Source organism: Macaca thibetana, chromosome 3 (genome assembly GCF_024542745.1).
Source record: "Macaca thibetana thibetana isolate TM-01 chromosome 3, ASM2454274v1, whole genome shotgun sequence".
Classification (NCBI taxonomy): Eukaryota; Metazoa; Chordata; class Mammalia; order Primates; family Cercopithecidae; genus Macaca; species Macaca thibetana.
The window spans coordinates 127620866-127646340 of NC_065580.1; the positions used below are offsets into that span (position 1 = coordinate 127620866).

Consider the following 25475-nt stretch of genomic DNA (forward strand, 5'->3'; position numbering starts at 1 on the left):
ACTGTGGAGACAGACCAGGCCCAAGGGTGCATCACTTGGGTTCTGGCCAGAGATATGTCACAGTTGCCACTTGGAGCAGGGTCAAAATCTCACCTTAGTGCAGGGGCAAATCAGGAGTGTCATATCACCCAGGTGCTGGACCCAGCGGTATGTCACAATGCCCCCTGTGGGCACGGCCAAGTCAGGACTCTTACATCACCTGGAAGCTGGGCCCAGTGATGCGTCACAATGCCTCTTGGGGGCAGGGTTCCGGTAGGAAAGAAGAGTCACATCACCTAGGTGATGGGTCTAGAGATATGTCACAATGCCTTCTGTAATAAGAACCCAGGAAAAAGAGTTATATCATTTGGGTTAAAGGTCCAGTGATATGTCACAATCCCAACTAAGGGCAAGACCCAGGCAGAAAAAGAGAGTCACTTCACTTTGATGATTGGCCCTAAGATATATTGTAATTTCTCCTGAGGACAGGGCTCGTTCAGAAGAGGAACATAAATTTTGTGCATGGCCCAGGTATATGTTACAATAGAGTAAAATTAATCAGAGGCTGGGAAAAGGTATATGTCAGAATCACACCAGCAGAAAAGTTTAAGGATAAGATTTAAAACCCCACAAATGTGCTGGCTTCATTTATGACAGTCAACATATCTTGGGATATGTGTTTAAGTAATTGAGTCACAATCTCAACAGTGCACTGGCTCTGTGCATGAGAGCCCGAACCCCACTTATAGACAGTGTCCCAGTAGGGGAGTCACAGCCTCACAGGGGCGCTGAATCTTTGTGTGAGAGTCACCGCCCTACCTGTGGACTGCGTTCACGTATGAGAGTCACAATTCCAACTTTTGACTGCCTCTGAGTGTGAGATTCAGGATGTTTTACGAAGGCTGTGTTCATGTGACAGGGTGCCAATTCTTACTATTAGCCAGGTGTGCAAATGAGAGTCAGAGTCTCACCTGTTTGCCGGTCCCTGTTATGACACTGTCTGTACCACCTGCGGGTTTTCTATGGCACATGTGAGACTCACAATCTGCTTTGAGACCTTTGTGCTTGCCCAGGCATTTGTTACAATCCCAAATGTAGGATCACGCCCATTGCCCTAAGCCCAGGCTTGAGAGTCAACATCTCTCTAGTTTTTAGGTCCAGGTAAGGGAGCCATCTTTGTTCCTATAATCTGGTTACAGAAATTGGTCAACATCCCTCCTGCGGCTCAGTCCACATGTGACAGGCATGATCCAACTGTGGACTGTGTGTGTCAGTGAGATTCAGGAAATGTTTTGCTCTCTCCATGCGTAAAGGTGACAATTTTAACAGTCAGCTGAGTGTGCATACAATACTCACAACCTCAGTGTTGTGCTGGGTCCTATTATAACACTCTCTGTCTCATCTGAGGGCTTTACACAACATGCTTGTGTGTTGTAATCACCTGTGATTTTTTTTTTAAGTAGAAAAGCCAGAATTTTATTTTTTGGCCTAAACCCAGCTATGAGAGTCAACACCTCTCCGATTAGCAGGGTCTGAGTACAAGAGTCATCACTGGGCCTGTAAGCTGGGTCCAGCTATGACTCACCACCTGACCTTTGGCCACATCCACATTGCATGGTCAATATTCTAACTGTGTGTTGTGTCCTCATATGAGAGTCAGGACCTCACCAGTAAGTTTTGTCAGTGTGTGAGGGAGACAATTTTAATTGTCAGCTGGGTGTGCCTATAAGAGTCACAATTTGGCCGGGCGCGGTGGCTCAAGCCTGTAATCCCAGCACTTTGGGAGGCCGAGAGGGGTGGATCACGAGGTCAGGAGATCGAGACCATCCTGGCTAACATGGTGAAACCCCGTCTCTACTAAAAATACAAAAAACTAGCCGGGTGAGGTGGTGGGCGCTTGTAGTCCCAGCTACTCGGGAGGCTGAGGCAGGAGAATGGCTTAACCCGGGAGGCGGAGCTTGCAGTGAGCTGAGATCCGGCCACTGCACTCCAGCCTGGGCGACAGAGTGAGACTCCGTCTCAAAAAAAAAAAAAAAAAGAGTCACAATTTTACCTCTGTGCTGGACCCTGAGATGACACTCTTTAGATCACCCAAAGACTTTATAGAATATGCATGAGGGTGATATATTGTGTGATCTTTCTACGTATAGAAGGCCCAGATCATTACCTGTTTTTCTAAGCCTAGCTAGAAGAGTTAAAATCTCTTCTACTGGGTGGGTTCACATATGTGAGTCTTCATTATACCTGTGAGCTGGGCCTAATGTGTGACCATCCCACCTGTGGGCAAAGACTAGGAGGTCAACTAGGTGCTGGGCCAGCGATGTGTCAATATTTTTACTATGGGCAGGGTCCTGGCAATAAAAGTCACATCTCCTGGGTGCTAGGAAAAGCAATATGTCACAATTCACCTTGTAAATATGTCCCAGGTAGAAAACAGTCACACCATCTAGGTGATGGGCCCAGTGATATGTAACCATTTCTCCTGTAAACAGATTCAAGGCAAAAAAAGAGTCACTTAACAAAGGTGATGGGCCTAAAGATATTTCACGGTAACCCCTGTGGACTGGCCCAGGCAGAAAGGGAGAGTCACATCGCCTAAGTGATTGGCTCAGAAATATGTCACAACACCCCGGGAGGGCAAAGCCCAGCAGGAAAGTCACATTATCTAGTCGCTCACCCTAAGTATATTTCACAATCTAAACTGTAGTTGGGGCCTAGGCAAAAGAGAAAAATCAGTCAGATACTGAGTGAAGGTATATATCACAATCACGTCTGTGAAAAGTTCCAGAGATAAAATTTACAATCTCTCACATGCCCAACTTCAGGATCAGAGTGAATACCTCCTGTGAGTTGCACCCAAAATGCATATTGTGGCACCTCCTCTGTTTTTACCAAGGACTTCCAGGCTGTTAGAGCTTGACTATCTGCAGTTAATTAAGTTGACTTTGGGGCCAGACACGGTGGCTCAAGCCTGTAATCCCAGCACTTTGGAAGTCCAAGGCGGGCAGATCATGAGGTCAGGAGTTTGAGGACAGCCTGACCAATACGGTGAAACCTGGTCTCTACTAAAAATGCAAAAATTAGCCAGGTGTGGTGGTGGGCACCTGCAATCTCAGCTACTTGGGAGGCTGAGGCAGGAAAATTGCTTGATCCTGGTAGGCAGAGGTTGCAGTGAGCCAAGATTGCGCCACTGCACTCCAGCCTGAGTGACAGAGCAAGACTCCATCTCAAAAAAAAAAAAATAATAAATAATAATAATAATTAAGCTCTTTTTAAAAAAATTTATTTAATTCTCTAATTACTTGATCTTAGCCATGCCAAACTGCCAATATTTCTGACTTTTGAACTTTACTGACATAACCTCCCAGGTCAAATCAAAAGGTTGTATTTTTGTTTGTTTGTTTGTTTATTTTGTGGTGGATTCTCTCTATGTCTCCCAGGCTGGAGTGCTGTGGCCAAACAAGGCTCACTGCAACCTCAGCCTCCTGAAATCAGTAAGCTTTAACTACGGTTGTGAACCTAACCACAGGTGTACAAGGTATTTTCAAAAGATGGCAAGCAGTTTTTACAAAATCTAGAATCTTCAAAGGTAGCTCAGAGAAAGGAAAATTCAGGATGGTTCGTGAAGGGAAAGAGAATCAGTAAATATTCACGCAGATATCAAATCACAAAGGACTCATTTCCTAAGCCAGAAATTGAACCCTGAACTCAGGCTGCCCCTGTGACACAGCAAAGCCCAGCTACTGAGCTACAGCACTGAGCAGGCTCCATTGGCCTCTCCCAGAAGAAGCCTCCAGCAGTCAAAAGGTTGTTTACTGCTCAAGATCACTTTTATGGATAACTATAACATAAATTTCAAATTTTCTATATGCTGGATGGTAGAAACAAAGAGAAAATACTGCCACACGGCTACAAGGTCAAGCTCCCAATAAAATAAAACAAGAGGGAAACTTCATCCATTTTGTTGTTGTTTGTTACAGGGACTTCTTTTTTGTTTCTTTGTTTTTTAGCTTTTTGAGATGGAGTCTCACTCTGTCTCCCAGGCGGGAGTGCAGTGGCACGATCTCAGCTTACTGCAACCTCTGCTTCCCAAGTTCAAGCAATTCTTCCTGCCTCAGCCTCCTGAGTAGCTGGGACTACAGGCACCCGCCACCACCCTGGCTAATTTTTGTATTTTTAGTAGAGACAAGGTTTTGCCATGTTGGCAGGCTGGTCTTGAACCCCTGACTTCAGGTGATCCAGCTGCCTCGGCCTCTCAAGGTGCTAGTATTACAAGAGTGAGTCACCATGCCCGGCCTGTTTCAGGGACTTCTGACCAGAAGTTCCAACATGTGATCTTTGAGGAAGATGGTGGCCCAGAGTAACAGAAAGGATAGGAGAGAGAGGGGGGGGGAGAGAGAAAGACAGCATTGCTTATGGTAGGACAGGAAAGTTGAGGAGCTCAGGAAAGCTAGAGAAAGACCCACGCATTGAATCAAAAGTTTAGGTGATCGCTTGTTGGTTGTGAAAGAATGTTTTTCACAGTCCCATCTGCTCTCAAGTTTCCCACTTTAGGGAGGAAAAAGCTCCACATGTTCCATGATCCTGTACTCGCCAATTCTGTCAGCCACAGCCATCAGGAAAAAATGCAAGGCAGATTAATCCAAAGACAAGGCCGGGCACGGTGGCTCATGCATGTAATCGCAGCACTTTGGGAGGCCGACGTGGGTGGATTGGCTGAGGTCAGGAGTTCAAGACCGTCCTGAACAACATGGTGAAACCTTGTCTTTACTAAAAGTACAAAAATTATCTGGGTGTGGTGATGGGTGCCTGTAATCCCAGCTACTCAGGAGGCTGAGGCAGGAGAATCACTTGAATCTGGGAGGTGGAGGTTGCAGTGAGCCAAGATCTCGCCATTGCACTCCAGCCTATGCAACAAGAACGAGACTCCGTCTCAAAACAAGCAAACAAACACAAAGACAACAGTGGTTAACATTCCATAATGCCAAATCTAATCTTAGCTGAGAGGGACTTCACTGAGAGGGGCCTCTAACCCCCTAAATCTTAGGAAAGACTGTAAGCTTTTGAAGGTGCGTCTCAAACACAAGTTTCGTCAAGTGTTCTTGCCTTTTATTAAACGGGATCTTTTATCTTAATTGTCTTAGGAGACACTCTAACTCCCCTAAATTGGGCTACTAACCCAATCCCATTCCATACCCGGGTACGCCACCACTTACAAAAAGGTAGCCAAATGATGATTCTGTCTATTTCCTTTAGGTTGGGGGTTTCCTTAGTATCATCCCTTTGTGATTCACTGAAAAGAAGATTCCAGAAATGGTCCCAATCCAGAACCAAAGAGTGGGTTATTGGATCTCGTACAAGAAAGAATGCAGAGCTGGGGGTGGTGGCTCATGCCTATAACCCCAGCACTTGGGAGGCTAAGGCAGGTGGATCACTTGAGGTCAGGAGCTTGAGACCAGTCTGGCCAACATGGTGAAACCCCAACTCTACTAAAAATACAAAAATTAGCTGGGCATGGTGGTGCGCGTCTGAAATCCCAGCTCCTCCAGAGGCTGAGGCAGGAGAATCTCTTGAACCCAGGAGGCAGAGGTTGCAGTGAGACGAGATGGCGCCACTGCACTCCCGCCTGGGCGACTGAGCAGGACTCTGTCAAAAGATAGAAAAGAAAAAGAGAGAGAGAGAAAAAGGAAGGAAGGAAGGAAGGAAGGAAGGAAGGAAGGAAGGAAGGAAGGAAGGAAATTTTGGGCGAGTCTACAGTGCAAAGCAAAAGCAAACTTATTAGGAAAGTAAAGGTATAAAAGAATAGCTAGGAAGGAAGGAAGGAAGGAAGGAAGGAAATTTTGGGCGAGTCTACAGTGCAAAGCAAAAGCAAACTTATTAGGAAAGTAAAGGTATAAAAGAATAGCTACTCCTGGCCGGGCGCGGTGGCTCAAGCCTGTAATCCCAGCACTTTGGGAGGCCGAGACGGGCGGATCACAAGGTCAGGAGATCGAGACCATCCTGGCTAACCCGGTGAAACCCCGTCTCTACTAAAAAAATACAAAAAACTAGCCGGGCGAGGTGGCGGGCGCCTGTAGTCCCAGCTACTCCGGAGGCTGAGGCAGGAGAATGGCGTGAACCCGGGAGGCGGAGCTTGCAGTGAGCTGAAATCCGGTCACTGCACTCCAGCCTGGGTGACAGAGCGAGACTCCGTCTCAAAAAAAAAAAAAAAAAAAAAAAAGAATAGCTACTCCTAGACATAGCAGCAGTGTGGGCTGCTCAATTAAAAATACTTAGTTATTTCTTGATTATATGCTAAACAACGGGTGGATTATTCATGAGTTTTGAAGAAAGGGATGTGCAATTCCCAGAACCAAGTATTTCTCTTCTTTTTAGACCATATACGGTAACTTTCTGATGTCGCCACGGCATTCATTAACTGTCATAGCACTGATGGGAATGTCTTTCGCATGCTAATGCGTTATAATTAACATGTAATGATCCGTGAGGACAATCAGAGGTCACTTTCATTCCCATCTTGGTTTTGGTGGATTTTTGTGGCTTCTCTACTGCAAACTGTTTTATCAGCAAGGTCTTTGTGAACTGCATCTTGTGCCAATCTCCTATTTATCCTGTGACTTAGAATGCCTGACCTCATGGAAAAGGGAGTCCTGTAGGTCTCAGTCCCACTTTACCCAGCACCTATTCCAGATGCAGTTGCAACGCCTCTGACATGGCCACAGAGTGCTGGAATGGGGCTGGTCTGAACTGCAATGTGCTGGAAAGGTAAAATACAAGGTTACATTGGAAGATTTAGCTTTAAAAATGTATATGCTTTATTAACCATTACATACTAATCACATATTAAAATAATATTTTGGATATATTGGGCTGATTAAATTGTTACAATCAATTCCACCTGTTATTCCACCTGTTTCTTTCTTTTTTATTTTGCGACAGAGTTGCTCTGTCACCAGGCCATAGTGCGGTGGCACAATCTCGGCTCACTGCAACCTCTGCCTCCTGGGTTCAGGCAATTCTCCTGCCTCGGCCTCCTGAGTAGCTGGGATTACAAGTGTCTGTCACCACGCTCGGCTAATTTTTGTATTTTTAGTAGAGATGGGGTTTTGCCATGTTAGCCAGGCTGATCTCGAATTCCTGATCTCAGGTGGTCCACCACCTCGTCTTCTGAACATGCAGAGATTACAACCGTGAGCCACTGAGCCCAGCTCTACCATTTTTATTTTCTTTTTAATATTTGGCTACTAGAAAATTCAAAATTTACATGTAGCTCATATTTTACTGCAGAGGATTGCCTCCTTTGTGAAATCTCAGGCTGCCTGCATGTATTAGTTCATTTTCACACTGCTGTAAACAAATACCTCAGACTGAGTAATTTTTTTAAAGTGATTTAATTTAATCATAGTTCTACATATCTGAGGAATCCTCAGGAAAATTACAATCATGACCACGACAGAAGGTGAAGGGAAAGCAAGGCACATCTTACTTGGTGGAAAAAGAGAGAACCGGGGATGGGGGCATGTGTGCGGGGGGAGATGCCACATTTTAAAGCCATCAGGTATCTTGAGAGCTCCCTTACTATCACAAGAACAGCATGAGGATAATCCCCCCTAATGATCCAATCACTTCCCACCTGGTCTCTGCCCTGACATGTGGAAAACACAATTTATTTTATTTTATTTATTTATTTATTTATTTTCGAGACCGAGTCTTGCTCTTTCACCCAGGCTGCAGTGCAGTGGCACGATCTCGGTTCACTGCGAGCTCCACCCCCCGGGTTCAAGCGATTTTTCTGCCCCAGCCTCCTGAGTAGCTGGGACTACAGACGCCCGCAAACCACCCTGGCTAAGTTTTGTATTTTTAGTACAGACGAGGTTTCACCATATTGGCCAGGCTGGTCTTTAACTCCTGACCTCGTAATCCACCAGCCTCGGGCTCCCAAAGTGCTGGGATTACAGGCCTGAGCCACCACGCCTTGCCATGAATTACAATTTGAGATGAGATCTGGGTGGAGCCACAGAGCCAAACCATGTCACTGCAAAGGATCCGCAGTAAGGAAGGTCATAAAATCTGAAATTTTAAAAAAATTGTCATTTTTTTTAGTTTATGAATAACTATATTATATATCATTTACAAATGCATATTACGTTTTACAGAAGGTTAAATGCAAATGTCTTCTAGGGTTGGCCTGTCTCAGATCAGGGAAGAAGCCTTGGCTGTAAAGGTTGCAGTCTAACCTGTTATTTTTTGCTTGGTTTAGCCCAGTGTCTGATCACATTTTTCGTCACTCAGGGCATGAAGGGTGGGTCCTGAAACCTTATCCAATCAGGAGCAATGGATTAGAAATTGTCCAATCAGGCATGCAGCGGGAGAGAACAGGACGCTTCCGTAATTTTCCGGGTCGTTTGCGTTTCTCTGCGTCCAGAGCTCCAGTTCTTCTCCTTACTGCTCTGCTTCCTCCGCTCCTAGAGTCCAAGCCACTGTGGCCTTGTGTCCTGCAGGTATTCGCAGATTTATGGCTAAAAGACCGGGACACCCTGGAAGCCGAGAAATGGTGAGTGGTGGGTCTGTCATCGTGAGAGAGGGCTGGGGGCTGGTTGGAACCGGCTGAAAGTGGCTGTAGCAGGACCCAAACTTCCTCGCAGTCAGCTCTGGAGTCTCAGGACCCAAATCCTCCTTGGCCCAGGTGGGCTCTTAGTCTCCTCCAGACATAATATGGTGCCTGGGCCAGCGGCTGGGACCCTGGGAGTTCTGTCTTTTTCCTCTGCAGTGGCTTTGCCCTGGGCTGGAGCCCTCTCTGGGCGGCTCCGCACTCCCAGCGCCTCATCTCACCCAGATTGTGCATGGGTGGGAAAGTCATCAGGGCAGAGTCCTGACTCAGGGTGTGGGATTCATAAGTGGAAAAAGTTGTGGTCCCTGAGGTCCCTAGTTCCTCATTTCCTTTTAGAAATGTATGGGAATCACTGTAAAAATATTAGACAATTTGATCAAAATGTGATTCAAGAATCATAGAGCGCCCAGCTATGGTTTGTGGGTTGTGGTCCATGGGAGAGGCTTGAAGAAGTCTGTTATAAGTTGCATGATGAAGCAAACCAAATTCAGTAACTGCTTTGGTAAAGTTATGTAGTTTCCTTATTTGTAAGATCCAGGTGAAAATTTCTTGGTTATGTCATCACAGATTAATTAGCAGTCTGTGGTTGACTAGGCCTGAATTTTTTTCTTCAATGTAATAATTTCCAAGAAATGCAATTTTTTTTTGTGAGGGAGTCTCGCTTTGTTGCCCTTGCTGGAGTGCAGTGGCGCAATCTCGGTTCACTGCAACCTCTGTCTGCCGGGTTCAATTATTGTCGCGCCTCAGGCTTCCGAGTAGCCGGGATTACGGGTGCCCGCCACCGTGCCCGGCTAATTTTTGTGTTTTCAGTGGAGACGGGGTTTTACCATGTTGGCCAGGGTGGTCTCGAGCTCCTGACCTGAAATGATGTGCCCTTCTTGGCCTCCCAAAGTGCTGGGATTACAGGCGTGAGCCACCGCCCCGGCCACAGAGATACATTTGAGTTAGATTTTTGTTTTTTTAAGTGAGAGCCGAGAAAAGTCAATCCACCTTGGTCCAATTGCCTGCTGTTTAAATATTTGCCTGTGGAAAGCCACAGGAAACTGGCTTTCCCTTGCTGTTATTTTTATTTATTTATTTATTTTGAGACAGAGTCGCTTTGTCACTCAGGCTGCAGTGCAGTGGTGAGATCTCAGTTCACTGCAATCTCCATCTCCTGGGTTGAAGTGATTTTCCTGCCTCAGCCTCTCGAGTAGCTGGGATTAAAGGCACCGGCCACCACGCCCGGCTACTTTTTGTATTTTTAGTAAAGATAGAGTTTTGCCATGTTGGCCAGGCTGGTCTCAAACTCCTGGCCTCAAGTGATCTGCCCGCCTTCGCCTCAAAATGCTAGGATTACAGGAATAGGCTATTGCAGGCAGCCTGCATTTTTCAACTGTGCCTTTTTCTTTCTTTCTTTCTTTTTTTTTAAGACGGAGCCTCATTCTGTCACCCAGGCTGGAGTGCAGTGACTCCATCTTGCCTCATTACAACCTCCGCCTCCCTGGTTCAAGTAATTATCCTGCCTCAGCCTCCTGAGTAACTAGGATTACAGGCCCACACCCAGCTACTTTTTGTATTTTTAGTAGAGATGGGGTTTCGCCATGTTGGCCAGGCTGGTCTCAAATGCCTGACCTTAGATGATCCGCCTGCTTGGCCTCCCAAGTGCTGGGATTACAGGCGTGAGCCACCACGCTGGGCCTCAACTGTGTCTTAAACAAGGTCTTGAGTCAATTTCCCTGTTCTCACAGACTAACTGGCCTGCAGTAAAATATTAAATTTCCAGTTCCATCTGACATTCCAAAATGCCAACTTTTCTAACTCACATTATTACCTATTTGTCCTTCCTTGTATGTTTCAGACACAGTACTTACACTAATTATTTTTTTAAAAAGTAATTGGATGACACTTAAAAAGTGCCATTCAATGCTTTGTAAAAAAAAAGTTTGCCATTTATAAATATTTCGCATAAGAAGAAAGCAGAGGTCGGGTGCTATATACCCCATCTTTCCCAACTTTTTTTTTTTTTTTTTTTGTCTTATACATCTTTTCCATTTCACTGTTTCTTGGTTGCATGTTTTATAGTAAACTGGTTAACATAAGTACAGGATTTTGCAGAATTCTGTGAGTATCTTTATCAAATTATTGAACTTGAGGGACATTATGGGAGTCCCCAGTTTATAGACAGTAGCTGAGAAGCATAGATGGGTCCCTGGGATTTGTGACAGGCGTGTGCAGTGAGGGCGATATGGTGACACTGAGCTCTGAATTATGGTCCGTGCCGACTCTGGGTGGCATCAGGATGGAAATGTTAGACAACAAGTTGGTGTTAAAAAATTGCTTGGTGCCAGCCTGGCCAACATGGTGAAACCCCATCTCTACTAAAAATACAAAAATTAGCCGAGCGTGGTGACAGGTGCCTGTAATCCCAGGTGTCAGAAAAGAGATATTACAGAGGCTTGGCCTGAAGGGGGACTCTGGGCATCTGGTAAGGGGAGGCTCTGTTCTCCTGCACACAGGCTGTCACACTGCACATTGTCTTGTGATTCTAGGTCTCCTCTCAGGGTGAAAAAAACTAAAAACTTAGAGAAAAGGAACTGTGATAACTGACCTCCTTTCAGAGCTGCCACCACGTGATTCTCACCCATTCACAGACAGACCCACTAGACATTGATGCGTCCACACCCCTCCCAGGACTAGGCACCACCCTCAAGAATTCTACCACAGCGCTTTTGTTTTTAGTGCTTCTTGCCAAAATCCAACCAAAGTGCCTACAAGTTTCCTGGCATATCCTCAACCCCAGAAACTGAATCTGCAGTAGCACCTGTTTCCTCCACTAATGTAGGGGTCCGTACCACTTGATCATGGTCTAATCTGCCTGCATGGACACAGGACTAAATCAGAGTATAGCCCCACGTGGACCACTGTCTGTAGCATAAGCCAGTCCTACCACTGACCTTGCACTCTTTCCCACTCACGAATTTTTTTTTTTTTTTTTTTTTTTTTGAGACGGAGTCTTGCTCTGTCACCCAGGCTGGAGTGCAGTGGTGTGATCTTGGCTTGCTGCCACCTCCACCTCCCAGGTTCGAGAGACTCTCCTGCCTCCCTCCTGAGTAGCTGGAATTATAGGTGCGTGCCACCACGCCCGGCTAATTTTTGTATTTTTAATAGAGACAGGGTTTCACCATGTTGGCCAGGTTGGTCTCGAACTCCTGGCCTCTGGTGATCTGCCTGCCTCAGCCTCCCAAAGGGTTGGGATTATGGGTGTGAGCCACTGCGCCCGGCCAAATTTTTTTTCTTTTACCTTTTATTTTGGGTTCAAGAGTATATGTGCGAGTTATATAGGTAAAATCATATCATGAAGTTTTTGTGTACAGATTCTTTTATCACTCAGGACCTAAGCATAGTACCCAACAGATTTTTTTTTCTGATTTTCTTCATCCTCTGACCCTTCACCCTGTACTGGGCCTCAGTGTCTGTTCTCTTATTTGTGTCCACGTTTTCTCATTATTTTGCTCCCACTTATAAGTGACAACATACAGTATTTGATTCTCTATTCCTGCACTAGTTTTCTAAAAATAACGGTCTCCTGCTCCATTCATGTTGCTGCAACGGACATCATGATGTTCTTTCTTATAGCTGCATCATATTTCATGGTGTGTACATACCACGTTTTCTTTATCCAGTCTACCACTGAAGACATACAGGTTTATGTCTTGTTTTTTGTAAATAGTGCTGTAATAAACATATGCATGCATGTGTCTTTATGGTAGAATAACTTACATGCATTGGTAATATTCCCAGTTGTGGCATTGCTGGGTCAAATGGTAATTCTGTTTTCAGGTTACTGAAAAATTGCCAAACTGTTTTTCTCAATGGTTAACCAAATTTATACGCTCACCAGCAGGATATAAGCATTCCATTCTTCCATAACCTCACAAGCATCTGTTGTTTTTGGACTTTTTAGTCTGATTGTGTTTATATGAATTATTTCTTTTTTCTTCATTAATCTAATGTTTTATCTATCATTAATTTTTTCATAGAATCAACTTCTGGTTTCGTTGAACTTTTTTTTTGAGACAGAGTTTCACTCTTTCGCCCCTGGAATGCAGTGGGCTTAATCTCGGCTCACTGCAAACTCCGCCTTCTGGTTTCAAGCAATTCTCCTGCCTCAGCCTCCTGAGTAGGTGGGATTGCAGGTGCCCGCCATCACGCCCAGCTAATATTTGTATTTCTAGTAGAGACGGGATTTCACCATGTTGGCCAGGCTGGTCTCAAACTCCTGACATCATGATCTACCCATCTCGACCTCCCAAAGTTCTGGGATTATAGGTGTGTGCCACTGTGCCTGGCCCATTAAACTTTTTGTGGTTATTTATGTCTCACCTTCTACATTTCAGCTATCATTTTGGTTATTTCTTGTCTTTTGCTAGCTTTGAAGTTAGTTTGCTCTTACTTTTGGAATTCTTTTAATTATGACTTTAGATTTGTAAATTGAGATCTTTCTAACTCTTTGATGTGGATGTGTAGTGTTATACATTTTGTTCTTAACACTGCCTTAGCTGTGACCCAGAGCTTCTGGTATGTTGTATTTCAGCTCTAATTAGTTCCAAAACTTTTTTTATTTCTGCCTTAATTTCATTATTTACAAAATAGCCATTTGGAAGTTGATTATTCAATTCTTATGTAATTGTATCATTTCGGATGTTTTTTATATTGATTTATTGTTCTATACATTTTCTTTTAAAAATTAATGATAGAGACACATAAGAAATAAAACTGCTGTGCTCTTAATCTAAATGCTAAAAATTATTCAACACTTAGTAGCAACTCCCAGAGTGCTATGAAAATTAAATCACATTATGTGTTATTCCCCGTAGTGTTGTGACATGCTCCTGAGCACATAGTACCTGCTTAATAACCGTTTTATTAGTACATGTGTACACATTTCCCAAGTGCAGACTTACTCAGACATTGCTGCCTTCTGTTTTCTCTGTAAACTGAAAAAAGCCAACAAAAAATATAATATTTCAGGGTGGAGATTGGTTGTCTTTATTTGTATCACAAGTATGTGTATTGTGACAGACGTGGCGGGTGTAAGGGACTCTTTGCTGTGCCTGCTTTCTCTCGCTAATGCTAATAATGTGTCTGGGAAAGCACAATCAGCATTTACAGGGGACTTGTTGAAAAAGCCCATTCCTGGACCCTTTTGGATCCTGAAGAATCACTTTGCATAAAGCAGGGCCGAGATTACCAAGCGATTTATAAACTTGAGGGGTTCAAGATACATTCAGGAGAGTTTAGTTCAACCTTCGCATCTGAGGAAGGCTGCACTGCCTGCCCTGTTTCCGTTTGGTAGGAAGAGGTCAGTGCAGTTCATGCTGCCATTATGTAAAGAAATTTGCTGATGTCCGATACGGGAGGGCAGGGAAAAAGAAACTTATACTTTAATAGTTATGGAGAAGCTCGTTGTTCTGTCATTGCTCTGAAATCTTTTCAGTTATACGCAACAAAAATGGGTGAATGTTTTCAGCAAGTCTCAGTCTTTCTGCCCGTGGATGTGTGTGGTGGTAGCAGGTGAATAGATTGTGCTTTAAAGGCGTATTCTCAAGATGCAGATTTGATATGTCGAGAGCATCTTATCTGAAAATACATTTCAGAGAAAGAGGAGGAAAAGGAAAAAATCACTTTTTCTCAGGTGAGCATGTCTCAGATCAAGAGCAGTGTCTGGGCCAGGCGTGGTGGTTTACACCTGTAATCCCAACACTTAGGGAGGCTGAGATGGGTGGATCACAAGGTCAGGAGTTTGAGAACAGCCTGACCAACATGGTGAAAATCCGTCTCTATTAAAAATACAAAAATTAGCCGGGCATGGTAGTGCACACCTGTAATCTCAGCTACTCAGGAGGCTAAGGCAGGAGAATTGCTTGAACCCAGGAGGTGGAGGTTGCAGTGAGCCAAGATCGCACCACTGCACTCCAGCCTGGTTGACAGAGCAAGACTCTGTCTAAAAAAAAAAAAAAAAAAAAAAAAAAAAAAAGAGCAGTGTCCACTCTGCCTTTTGGAATGCCATGTGTTCAGAACTTGCAGATGTTTACTTCTCTGCTTGTGTTGTTTATACCTAATGAGTTTGTTTCAATTATTTTTTGCTATTTTTATGATAGTCTCGGGGTTCTGAAAAAAATTTTTTTTCTGTATAGCATAGCCTTCTCTTTTTGTTGTTTTGTTTTGTTTGTTTGAGTTTTCACTCTTGTGCCCCAGGCTGGAGTGCAATGGCACAATCTCAGCCCACTGCAACCTCCTCCACCTTGCGGGTTCAAGTGATTCTCCTGCCTCAGCCTCTCTATTAGCTGGGATTACAGGTGCTCACCACCACGCCCAGCTAATTTTTGTATTTTTAGTAGAGACAGGGTTTCACCATGTTGGCCAGGCTGGTCTCAAACTCCTGACCTCAGGCAATCCGCCCACCTCAGCCCCACAAAGTGCTGGGATTACAGGCACCAGCCACCGTGCCCGGCCATACCAAGCCTTCTAGGTATTTTCTTCATCTTGGATTCTTGTATGCCATGCAGAATTCTCACCACAAATTTATGACCTGCAATATTTAAAATGTTCCCATTGTAGCTGTTGAACATGAGAAGGTGTAAATACTCAATATTTCTATTGGGGAAACACAGTTGTCTTTGGATATTAATGAAAAGTGAAACATGTCTTGTTGAAGTTTCATCTGTGTGCTCTATTAGTTCCATGCAGAATAGGATTTAGAAAATGCTCACATAAACAGGATGGCATTTATTATCCAGAAAGTTCTGAAAAAACTATTAGGAGATACTTGCTTTCTAGGCTGCTAAAGAAAGGCTACTTAATGTTACTATTCAAAATTATAGAACAGGGAAGTTGTCTGTATCTTCAACTTTGCATAAAACTGATGTTTCTTTATAATTAAAATGGGCCAGGTGCAGTGGCTCATGCTAGTAATCCCAGCACTTTGGGAGGCCAAGGTGGGTGGATCACCTGAGGTTAGGAGTTCAAGACAAGCCTGGCCAACATGGAGAAACCCTGTCTCTACTAAAAATACAAAAATTAGCCATGCATGGTGGCACACACCTGTAATCCCAGCTACTTGAGAGGCTGAGGCAGGAGAATCACTTGAACCCAGGAGGCATAGTTTTCAGTGAGCCAAGATCACGCCACTGCACTCCAGCCTGGGCAACAGAGCGAGACTTGGTCTCCAAAAAGAAAAAAAGAAAAAAGAAAAGGAAAAAATAGACATGTCCATATTGATGCTCTTAATTTAATAATTTATCGTCCAGAAAATTATACCTACAGTGGTATTGTGGATTGTCTGCTATCCTCTTTTCTCAGAGTTAGAGAATACTTCAGTGTTAAAAATTATCATTGAATAATTTTAGTCACTCTTATAAGTGAGAAACACTTCTTTTTACTCTTGAGTCAAATAAAAATCTCTGCCTATGGCCATGTGGTGAGTGTTTGTGTGTTCATGAGTATTTTTTGTTGTTTTTGGTTTTTTTTCAGGGACTGTTGACATACAGAGATATAGCTATAGAATTCTCTCTGGAGGAATGGCAATGCCTGGATCGTGCTCAGCGGAATTTATATAGAGATGTGATGTTAGAGAACTACAGAAACCTGGTCTCCCTGGGTGAGGATAACTTCGATACACAATTCCTAATATATTGCCTTTCTCTCTTTTCTAAGATGATTTTGGTAATTTCTGCTTTGCATGAATGAATTTTAGCTCTCCGATTTTAAGAAAATCTTGGGGATTCATTGGTGTAGAACAAATTCTTCAAGACGTTTTATTTTGACCTGAACTTTTCCCTTTCCTGAGCTTATGTATCTTTCGCTCTAGGTTAGTGGCAATTCCAAAAATGTTGTGGCGTAAAAGAGCATTGCCCATGCCTTAGAATTCAGTTGCCACCACCAGTTTTTGATTCAGCAATACTGAGTAGTGAAATTAAGGACCTACACATTTAAAATATTTTCTAAATAGTTAAAAAGTTCTATTATGACCAATATTAATTTTCTAGAATTTTCTAGTATATCCTCTTTACTAAGCATAATACTAATTTGGTAATTAAAGAATTCAGCAAGATTTATCTTACTTTTTTTTTCTTAATAAATCAGGTATTGCTGTCTCTAAGCCAGACTTGATCGCCTGTCTGGAGCAAAATAAAGAGCCTCGGAATATAAAGAGAAATGAGATGGTATCCAAACACCCAGGTAAGTGAGAGTGAATGAAGCAGATGACACAGATGAGAGATACACAAATCAAGGAGGAAGCTAGTCCTTAAAATGTGGTTTGGGGAGATGTGCTTCTATGGAAAGAGATTCTGAGAAGCCTGAGTCATTTTTTACTTTTGCTCTCAGATAGTGATACCTTCTGCCCCAGGCTTTTAAATTCTCTACGGATTCTACTTTCACTTCAGAAATCTTTCTTCAAGTTCAGCCAAAGTTTTCTTTGTGGCTTATCAGGGACTGCATAAACTGCTTTTCCATTGCTTTTGGAGTACACTAATATCTGCATATTTTTGAGAAACTCTGTTAAACCATTAAAAATTTTTTTGTGTCATGTCTAAAATGTGTGAGAATAGTAGTTTCTGTTTCATTTGTGGTTGTCTATTTTTCTGCACACGCCATTCCGTTTTCATTACTATAGACTTGAAATATAGTTTAAAGTTTTTTATAATTTATTTTTAAATTTTTATCCATATATTTATTTATTTATTTAGAGGTTGGGTTATGAGACTTACTGTGGGGGGATATGCAAGCAGGATACCTCTTATGTCTTCATTTTACTGTGTTGCATATTTTAGATATAGATTCATGAATAGAATTGCTGTGTTGTATAATTTCATTTAGAATTATTCGAAGAACATTCATGATACTTTTTATGATAGTTGTATCTTTTTTCTCATCAACAACTTGAATAGGTTTCAATTTCTTTACATCATCTACATAGTTGGTGTTTTTGAAAAAATTTATAGTGGCCATTCTAATTGGTATAAGGTAATTTTGTTTTGTATTGTGATTTTGTTTTGCATTTTTCTATAAATTATTAATTTTGTGCAACCTTTCAAATAGTTATCCCTATTTGTGTAACTTTTTTTATTAAAATTTAGTTTAATCATTTGTCCATTTCTTTCTTTCTTTCTTTTTTTTTTTTTGAGACTGAATTTCACTCTTGTTGCCCAGGCTGCAGTGCAGTGGTGCAATTTTGGCTCAGGGCAACCTCTGCCTCCCGGGTTCAAACGATTCTCCTGCCTCAGCCTCCTGAGTAACTGGGATTATAGGAATGTGCCACCATGCCCGGCTAATTTTGTATTTTTAGTAGAGATGGGGTTTTGCCATGTTGGTCAGGTTGGTCTCAAACTCCTAGCCTCAGGTGATCTGCCCACCTCGGCCTCCCAAAGTTCTGGGATTACAAGAATGAGCCACCACGCCCAGCTTGCTTGACCATTTCTAAATCAAGTAATTCAGTTATCGTTGTCTACTTCTAGGTGTTGTTTATAAATTCTCAATATTAAGTTTTATCACATGTGATTTTCAAATATTGTCACCCATTTCGTGGGTGGCACTGTCACTCTATTAAATGTGTTATTTGATTACAGAAATTTTGAAGTTTAGTCCAGTTAAATTTGTGTGTTCTTCTCTTTGTTGCTCATGCATTTGATGGCATGTCTAAGAAAATGGTGCCAAGACCAATGTCATGTCTTTCCACTATATTTTTTTCTAAGAATTTCATTAGTTTTTTTTCAGTCTAAGTATTTTGTTTAAAATATTTTTTGTATGTGATGCAATTAAAGCATCCAAGTTTATTTCGTCAATATAGATATCCAGTTTTCAACATTATCTGTTGAAGGGATGATATTTTCTCCATTGTCTGCTGATGGCAACTTTGTGGCAGATTATTTGGTCATGCACAGAAGAGTTCATTGCTGGTCTCCCTATTTTTTTCTGTCATGTCTTTATCTGTCTTTGTGTGGATACCACAGTTATTGTTATTGTTGCTTTTTATTATGTTTTAAAATTAAGAAGTATAATGCCTCTGTTTTTCATGTTTCTCTAGATATAGTTCAAAATAAATTTTAAAAATTTTAAACAATATTTCAGGAATAAATATACTTTTGGAATTTTGATACAGATTATATTAAATTTGTTAACCACTGTGAGTTATATTGACAACTAAGTTGTCACTTAACTATTTTGACCCTCAAGCAAAAATATTAAATTAAGTTAAATTATTTGACCTGTGCAAGAATACATTGAAGAGTGTGTTTATTTCCATATATTTTTTATTTGCCTATTTTACCTTTTTTCTTTTTGGCTTTATTCAGTTTTGGTTAGAAAAAAATAGGCTGTATGATTTTGCTCTTCTTAAATTTTTTTTTACACAGGGTTTCTTACTCTGTTGCCCAGACTCTAATGCAGTAGCACTATCTTGGCTCACTGCAGCCTAAACCTCTTGGACTCAAGTAATCCTTCCACCTTGGCCTCCTGAGTGACTGACACTACAGACCTACCCCACCATGCCCAGCTAATTTTTAATTCTTTGTAGAGACAGGGTCTCACCATGTTCCCAAGGCTGGTATCAAGCTTCTTGCCCCAAGTGATCCTTCCACCTTGGCCTCCCGAAGTACTGAGATTACACCTGTGAGCCACTGCACCTGGCTCATCTTTTGAAATTTACTAAGACCTATGTATTCTAACAGAATATACCAGGTGCAAATAAGAATCTTGTGTACCCACTTGCTTTTGACTGGAGAGTTCTGTACGTGTCTGTTTAGCCTAGTTGATTTTATAATATGGTGTCGATGTTTGTGCCCTCCAAATCTCATGTTGAAATGTAATCTCCAGTGTTGGATGTGGGGCCTAATGAGAGGTGTTTGCATCATGGAGACAAATCCCTCATGAATGACTTGGCACAATCCCCTTGGTAATCATAGAGGGCTCCCTCTATTAATTCACATGAGAGCTGGTTGCTTAAAGGAACCTGGCTCCTCCACCTCACACTCGCATCATCTTTCACCATGTGACATGTTTGCCTTCCACTATAATTGTAAACTTCCTCATATCCTCACCAGAAGCAGATGCTGGCATATACATCTTTTTTGCCTTCCACTATAATTGTAAGCTTCCTCATATCCTCACCAGAAGCAGATGCTGGCATATACATCTTGTACAGTCTACTCAACTGTGAACCAAAGAAGTCTTTTTCTTTATAAATTACTCAGTCTCAGTTTATTTTCTATAGTAATGCAAAATGAATTCATACACAATATAATGTTCTTCAGGTTTTCTGTTTTTTTAATCGATTTTTTATTTCAATTTTTTATTTATTATTGAAAGTGAGGTCTTAATGTTTATAATTTTATGTTGCTATTTTGTTTCTTGCTTCATTTCTATCAATATTTGCTTTATCTATTTTGAAGCCCTGATCTTATATATGCATGTACATATAGATCGACATAATAGTTATAGATTCCTAGTAAATTGACTCATTTTACCATTATATAATATCAATCTTTGTTTCATGTTAGTAATTCATTCATTTTCTTTTGTGTGTCTATAAAGATTTTTTCTTTGTGCTACATTGGAGATTTTATAACACCTCTAAATGTTACCACAGTATTTTTTAAACTGGTAAAAAAAAATGACTTCAGTTGCATAGAAAAATTTGTCCTCATTTTATCTACCCTATACATCTTATTGATGTTGATAATTATATCTTTTTATGTTTTATGATTATTTTTATACTTGTATCTTTCAAATTTTAAAGAATAACTAAAAATGTTTTCTGCATGATCACGATAATGCCGCAGAATTTTATTTTTTGTATATGCATATGTTTTTCAAAAAGTTATATATTTTCATACAATTATGTATTTTTTTCATCATGTTATTTTAAGTGGAAGACCTCTTTTCAGCATTTTATTTAGGGCACATGCAGTGCTTATATGCTTTTCCAGCATGTGTTTATTCTGGAAGATCTTTATTTTTTCTTTATTTTGTAGTACATTTTTGCTGTGTTTATTATTCTCACCATGAAGATTTTTTTTTCAGTACTTTAACCATTGTACACAGTTCTTTATTGACCTGCAAGATTTCTATTGTCAAATGTTTCAGAGAACTATGCTTATAAATAATACCTCATTTTTATCTTACAGCTCCCAAGATTGTCTTCTGGTTAGCGACTTTTGAAACTTTGCTTAAAGATGTGTGATGGATCTTTTTGTGTATGTCCTAGTTTGTTTGTTAAGTTCTTCATTTCTTACATTATTTTTTTCTTTTAAATTTTTTCAGTTATTCTTTTTTAATTCCACGATTGTTTTGTTTTTATTATTCCAAGCTTATTGTTGATATTCTTATTTTTCTGATTTTATTTAGGTGTCTGGTTTTCCATTTTTCTCACTGAGCATAATATATTTTAAAATTTATTTTAAATTTAAAATATATTTTAAAAATTAATATATGCCTCTTTATTTTTATAGTTGCTTTTTCAAAATTTTTTTTTTATTAGACCATGTTGTCCTCATGTTTTGTATACATTGTAATCTTTGGTTGAGATTTAAACATTAACATAAAACTACCTTTCATGATCTTTATAATGCAGCTCTTTCCTGGCATAACCTGAAACCAATTATCTTGGCTAGAGATTCACAGAGTCTCTCAAACATGTTTTCAGGATGTGTCTTGTCTGCAATTTTGCATTTATTTTTCAGTTAAAAGACTTCTCCATGTTTCCTCTTACCAGTAGGTAGCTACTTTCTACACCTGTTTTCTGCCCATGGACTGCAGTCTTTCTGCTGTTGTAACATTCACTTTTGATCCCAAAAGACTTAAAGGTGTCATTTCAAAAGTATACCACCATTTCATTCAGCACTTTCTATCATGGAAGACAGAAAGGCCCCTGTAAGCCAAAAGTAAAGATATAGGTCCCAGTATTTTTCTGGTCTTTTATAATAAAAAAACAGTTTGCTCCTAAAGACACCATATTCTTCTACTAGGGATGAGGAAGGGCTGTGTTGGGTGAATGTCGCAGACTTCTCTTCTCTTTATATATGGCTCTTGGCATTGTGCCCACCTGATGCACACACTTACTTTATTTATAAATTTCCAGCAAAGGTATTTTGATCACTGTGGTTTTGTTACATTTATAAACCTATGAAGGAATTGTGGCCTGTGGTAATTTGATATGCCATTTTGCTAATGTACCTTGTATAATTTTATGATTTGTAAAGTATATGTATCTGAGTCTAGTAAGTGAAGTAACTTGTGATTTTTATGTCTTTCAGTTACATGTTCTCATTTCACCCAAGACCTTCAGCCAGAGCTGGGCATAAAAGATTCACTTCAAAAAGTAATACCGAGAATATATGGAAAATGTGAACATGAGAATTTACAAGTAAAAAAATGTAAAACCATGGGTGAGTGTGAGGTGCAAGAAGGAGGTTATAATGAAGTTAACCAATGTTTGTCAACTACCCAAAACAAAATATTTCAGACTCATAAATGTGTCAAAGTCTTCAGTAAATTTTCAAATTCCAATAGACATAAGACAAGACATAGTGGAAAGAAACATTTGAAATGTAAAAAATATGTCAAATCATTTTGTATGGTTTCACACCTAAATCAACATCAGATAATTCATACTATGGAGAAGTCCTACAAATGTGAAGAATGTGGCAAACCCTTTACCTGCTCATCAACCCTTACTAAACATAAAAGAATTCATACTGGAGAGAAACCCTACAGATGTGAGGAATGTGGCAAAGCTTTTACCTGGTCCTCAACCCTTACTAAACATAAGAGAATTCATACTGGAGAGAAACCCTACACATGTGAAGAATGTGGCAAAGCCTTTAGCCGCTCCTCAACACTTACGAACCACAAGAGAATTCATACTGGAGAGAAACCTTACACATGTGAAGAATGTGGCAAAGCCTTTAGCTTATCCTCATCGCTCACTTACCACAAGAGAATTCATACTGGAGAGAAACCCTACACGTGTGAAGAATGTGGCAAAGCCTTTAACTGCCTCTCAACCCTTAAGAAACATAAGATAATTCATACCGGAGAGAAACTCTACAAATGTAAAGAATGTGGGAAAGCCTTTGCCTTCTCCTCAACTCTTAATGCTCATAAGAGGATTCATACTGGAGAGAAACCCTACAAATGTGAAGAATGTGACAAAGCTTTTAAGTGGTCCTCAAGTCTTGCTAATCATAAGAGTATGCATACTGGAGAGAAACCCTACAAATGTGAGTAACGTGATAAAGTCCAGCCCTCAGGCCTTATAATACATAAAATAACAAAAAAAATCACTACAAGTGTGGAGAATGTGGCCAAGCCTTTAACCAGTTCCAAGCCTTTATTGTACATAAGATAATTCATATTGAACAAAAGTCTTATAAATGTAAAAAAGTAATAAAGCCTTTAACCAGCCCTCAAACCTTAAGGAACCCAAGAGAATTTATTTAAACAAAATTTTTTTGAGATGAAGTCTCACTTTGTCACCCATGCTGGAGTGCAGTGACATGATCTCAGCTCACTGCAACCTCTGCCTCTTGGGTTCAAGCAATTCTCCTGCCTCAGCCTCCTGAGTTGCTGGGATTACAGGCGCATGCAACCACACTGGCTGATTTTGTATTTTTAGGGATTTTACCGTGTTGGCCAGGTTGGTCTTGAACTCCTGACTTCAGGTGATCTACCTGCCTCTCAGCTTCCCAAAGCCTAAGAGAGTATATTAGACTCTACAAAGGTAAAAAATGTGGCAAAACCTTTAAGCACATCTCAGGCCTTACACAGTATCAGATTATTCATTCTAGAGAGAAACCCTACAAAAACAAAGAATGTGGTTAAAAGCTTTAGGTTTTAACTAATCTTGAACCCTTATTATACATTAAGAGAATTAATATTGAAGAGAAACCCTACAATAAGGAATATAGAAATGTCTTTTAAAAGTCCTCAAACATTTGTTTGAATAAATGTAAGATAATTGATATTGGAGACAACCCCTACAATTGTTAAAAAAAAAAAAAAATTGTGGCAAAGCATTTAACAGGTTCTCCATCCTTATTAATTAAAAAAGTTTATACTGGAGAGAAACTCTACATACATAAAAAATATAACAGAGCATTTAACCACACCTCAAACTTTTCTAAAAAAGAGAAATCATACTGGTGAGAAACTCCAGAAATGTGTTAAATGTGGCAAGGCCTTTAAATGGTAGTCACACGTTTATGGTAGGTAGGATAATTTATACTGAAGAAAACCCCTACAAATATGGAGAATGTGGCAAAACTTTTAACAAATACTTACCTTATGGCACAAGAAAGCATTTATACTAGAGAAAAATTGTACAAATACAAAGAATGTGAAAAGCCATTAATATCTGTTCATATCTTACTCAATATCAGAAAGTTTATACTTAATAAAAGCATTATAACCCAGGTGTGGTGGCTTATGACTATGATCCCAGCACTTTGGGAGGCCAAGGCAGGCGGACCACAAGGTCAGGAGTTCAAGACCAACCTGGCCAACATGGTGAAACCCCATCTCTACTAAAAATAGAAAAATTAGCAGGACGTGGTAGCATGCACCTGTAATCTCAGCTACTTAGGAAGCTGGGGCAGGAGAATTACTCGAACCCAGGGTGTAGAGGTTGCAGTGAGCCGAGATCGCACCACTGTACTCCAGCCTGGGCAACAGAGCAAGACTCCATCTCAAAAAAAAAAAGTATTATAAATGTGATTACTATAAAAAGACCTTCAGAAAATTTAGGCCTTTAAAGACTATCTGAAGACAAACATTTCAAACATAAAGAGGATTATAGTACCTTTACTTGTAATACAGATTTTATTGTACACATTTTATATTACAGGAAAACCCTGAAGCAGATGCTCAAACTTTAATGAACATCAGAGGATTTATATTTGAGAGAAAGTCTAAAAATGTAATGAATGTGAAAGAACATTTGTTTGAAAACTATAGCTTAGAAAACACCAGTTTCTACTAGAAAATATTTTTGCATATGTAGCAAATGGGGAAAATATATTTAATCAAAAATTAAGTCTGTATAAACATTTGAGGATTCACAGTAGAAAGAATGAAGGCACTGAAACTTCAGACATTATATTAAATCAGAGTGTTGAGTGTAAAAGAGATCCGAAGATATCACTATATACATTTTAAAGAAGTAGATTTTTTTGGAGATTTATAATTACATTCGAGGAATGCTGCTTTTTCTGTAAAAAAAATTATAGATTTTCTAAGAAATAATAATGTAACTCAAGTCTCAAGTTACTTCACGTTGATTCCTTCTTCCCATTGTTTGTGAAAGTATTTGATCAATTGCATCAGAGGTATGAGAGGTTGTTTTCTATAGGTGTCCATTCTTCATGAACTCTCCTATGAAAGAGTAAGGACATTAGGCTGTAAGATGCATAATGAAAAATCTAAATGGAGAGGCTCTTTGTGGCTGACTTATAACATTGTTTTAGTGATGTATAAGGTGGGTGTTCACAGTAATATTCTGAATTCTAGTGAGAGGAAACTCTTTGAATGTTAGTAGTATTTTATCAATTGTACCTTTATGTAATACAATGCAATAAGTTTAAAATTTTTTTAAAGATTATGTGTGAACCTAATTTTTTCATTAAACATAATTGTTTTTAATGTGTTAAGACTATTGTGCTTTGAAAGAAGTGTTAATTTGCCATCAACTTTAACGTGTCCAATCTTACTTAAGGTTCTAGGTAAAAGATGGTAACAATATAGTATTTGTTAATGTAGGGGAATGACATCTCTAGTAATCTCTTTTTTGCCAGTGTGTGTGTGTGTGTGTGTATTTGTTTTGGAGCGGAGTCTTGCTCTGTCACCCAGG

At 40.3% G+C, this 25475-nt stretch overlaps 1 protein-coding gene across 1 annotated transcript; it reads left to right on the top strand.

The window, feature by feature from the left end:
- Positions 1-157: 157 nt before the first annotated feature.
- Positions 158-25170, top strand: LOC126950908 (zinc finger protein 679). The gene is made up of 6 exons (XM_050784844.1): positions 158-252; positions 8240-8533; positions 11338-11410; positions 16106-16232; positions 16718-16813; positions 21886-25170. Exons 1-6 carry the CDS (start codon positions 158-160, stop codon positions 22857-22859), a joined length of 1659 nt encoding a protein of 552 aa, XP_050640801.1. The 3' UTR covers positions 22860-25170.
- The last annotated feature ends 305 nt before the right edge of the window (positions 25171-25475 follow it).

What these genes read in the sequence shown, in the direction of transcription:
- LOC126950908 (XM_050784844.1), top strand. Translation starts at nt 158, where the DNA reads ATGCCCCCTGTGGGCACGGCCAAGTCAGGACTCTTACATCACCTGGAA. An exon ending in ACCCTGGAAGCCGAGAAATG is followed by an intron (nt 8,534 to 11,337) that starts GTGAGTGGTGGG and finishes ATCCAACCAAAG; the next exon opens with TGCCTACAAGTTTCCTGGCA. An exon ending in GATGGTATCCAAACACCCAG is followed by an intron (nt 16,814 to 21,885) that starts GTAAGTGAGAGT and finishes TATGTCTTTCAG; the next exon opens with TTACATGTTCTCATTTCACC.